General features: G+C 59.2%; 1 protein-coding gene across 1 annotated transcript; it reads right to left on the reverse strand.

The window, feature by feature from the left end:
- Nucleotides 1-49: 49 nt before the first annotated feature.
- On the reverse strand, nucleotides 50-1,054 carry LOC131214733 (uncharacterized; the record flags this gene model as incomplete). Its single annotated transcript, XM_058209065.1, has 1 exon — nucleotides 50-1,054. A coding segment is annotated over exon 1 (1,005 nt), but the record flags the coding sequence as incomplete, so codon positions are not given.
- Between the last annotated feature and the right edge of the window lie 506 nt (nucleotides 1,055-1,560).

Below are 1,560 nucleotides of genomic sequence, written 5' to 3' on the forward strand. Positions count from 1 at the left end.
CTCCTTCGCGGAGTTGTAGCAGCATACCGCCATTGCTGCACCGTCCTACCTCGCGGACATGCTCGCCGAGCTCCTTTGTGCTTTCAGAGGCTATAAGTGCCTCGTAGATCCCCGCATACAGATCGTCCTTCTCCGCTTTGATCAGCAGAGCGTCCCCTCTGATCGGCTGACGGGCTGGATTCCCTACCTTCCCTCCTCGGACCGCTTGCCTGGTGCTCGCAGACACCTTCTTCTTCTCCCTCCGCCTGGACTTCACCACGGTGAAGCTGTCCTGCTCTCCAGCTTCGCTTGTCTTCGCTGCCTGCGTCACCGGTTTTGCAACTACTGGCTCCGTCGTCACTGGATCTGCAGCTGGAACCGCCACTAAAGCCGCTGGCACCGCCGCCGCTGGCTTCGTGGTCGTGACCCCCGGTTGTCTACAGGCGGGCGTGACTGCTGTCGCCATCGCTGTTGTTGGCTTCACGAGCCTCTTTGCCGCAGCCGACTCCTTGCAATTTCTCTTCGTGGAGGTGCTGGCATCTCCCGGAGAGCTCCTCTGTCGCTTCCCGCTGGGGGTGCCCAATCCCGAGAGCGGCGTAGCAGCGACTGCTAATTCCGCCTGGGCCGGGGACGCCGTCTGGACCCCGACGTCACTCCGCTGTTGTACGGTGTGGGTTGCAGCGGCTCGCCACCCATCCTGTAGCGCCGTTGCCGCACCTGCCGGACCTGCCGCCCGCTCCACATCTCCATGGACCCCTACCTTTCGTATGGCAGCCTGGACGATTCTGAGGTCCTCCAGCTGCTGAATCGCTAGCTGGTATATCTCCAGCAGCGGCCCCAACTGGCGGGTCTTAGCAACCGCAATGATGCGGTCCGTTGACTCGAACAGTGCCTTAAGGAGGCCATCGCTCTTCGACGATTTGGCCACTTGGCAGCGCACGAATGGCGCCGCTGGTTTGGCCGTGGACGCCTTAACCGGCGGCATCGCGCTATTCGCATCCTTCGCTGGCGGAGACCGCTGTATCATGGTGCTGCGCCCGAATGCCGCGGCACTGTCCTGCTTCGGTGAGCTCATCCTGACGAAGCCGGATTGTGTCCTGGCTAAGTACACCTCGTTGAGTCACTCTCGCAGTTCAAGCACACGCACACACGTAGAGCTTATCAGCACTATGTCGTCCACTCCTACCTCACGCACACCAGCTCGCAGACGGCTGATCAAGCGGAGCCAACTGATTGGCAGCGTCACTTTGGCAAAATAACAAAAAACGCTGTTTTTCTGCTCGGCCACTGAACCCGACGGCTCACTCCGCTATTAGCCGACTGCTTTCACACTACGGCTTCCTTGTGGAAGGCGCCGTCACCGTTCACTTCCCGTAAGCATAACGAATAGTGGTTTTTTGCCGGAGCCTGTGGCAAAGACGTGTGCTTGTTTTCACTTCTAGTCACTCATTCGTCACGGATTAGTCTTTCCCATGCGTCACGGATTAGTCTTCAGTCACGGATTAGTCTTTCCCATGCGCCACCGAAGTGCGGAGCGCTTGGGGGGTTGAAGTGCCACTCTATTTCTCGTTTTATGGCCTC

Source organism: Anopheles bellator, unplaced genomic scaffold, assembly GCF_943735745.2.
Source record: "Anopheles bellator unplaced genomic scaffold, idAnoBellAS_SP24_06.2 scaffold02184_ctg1, whole genome shotgun sequence".
NCBI lineage: Eukaryota > Metazoa > Arthropoda > Insecta > Diptera > Culicidae > Anopheles > Anopheles bellator.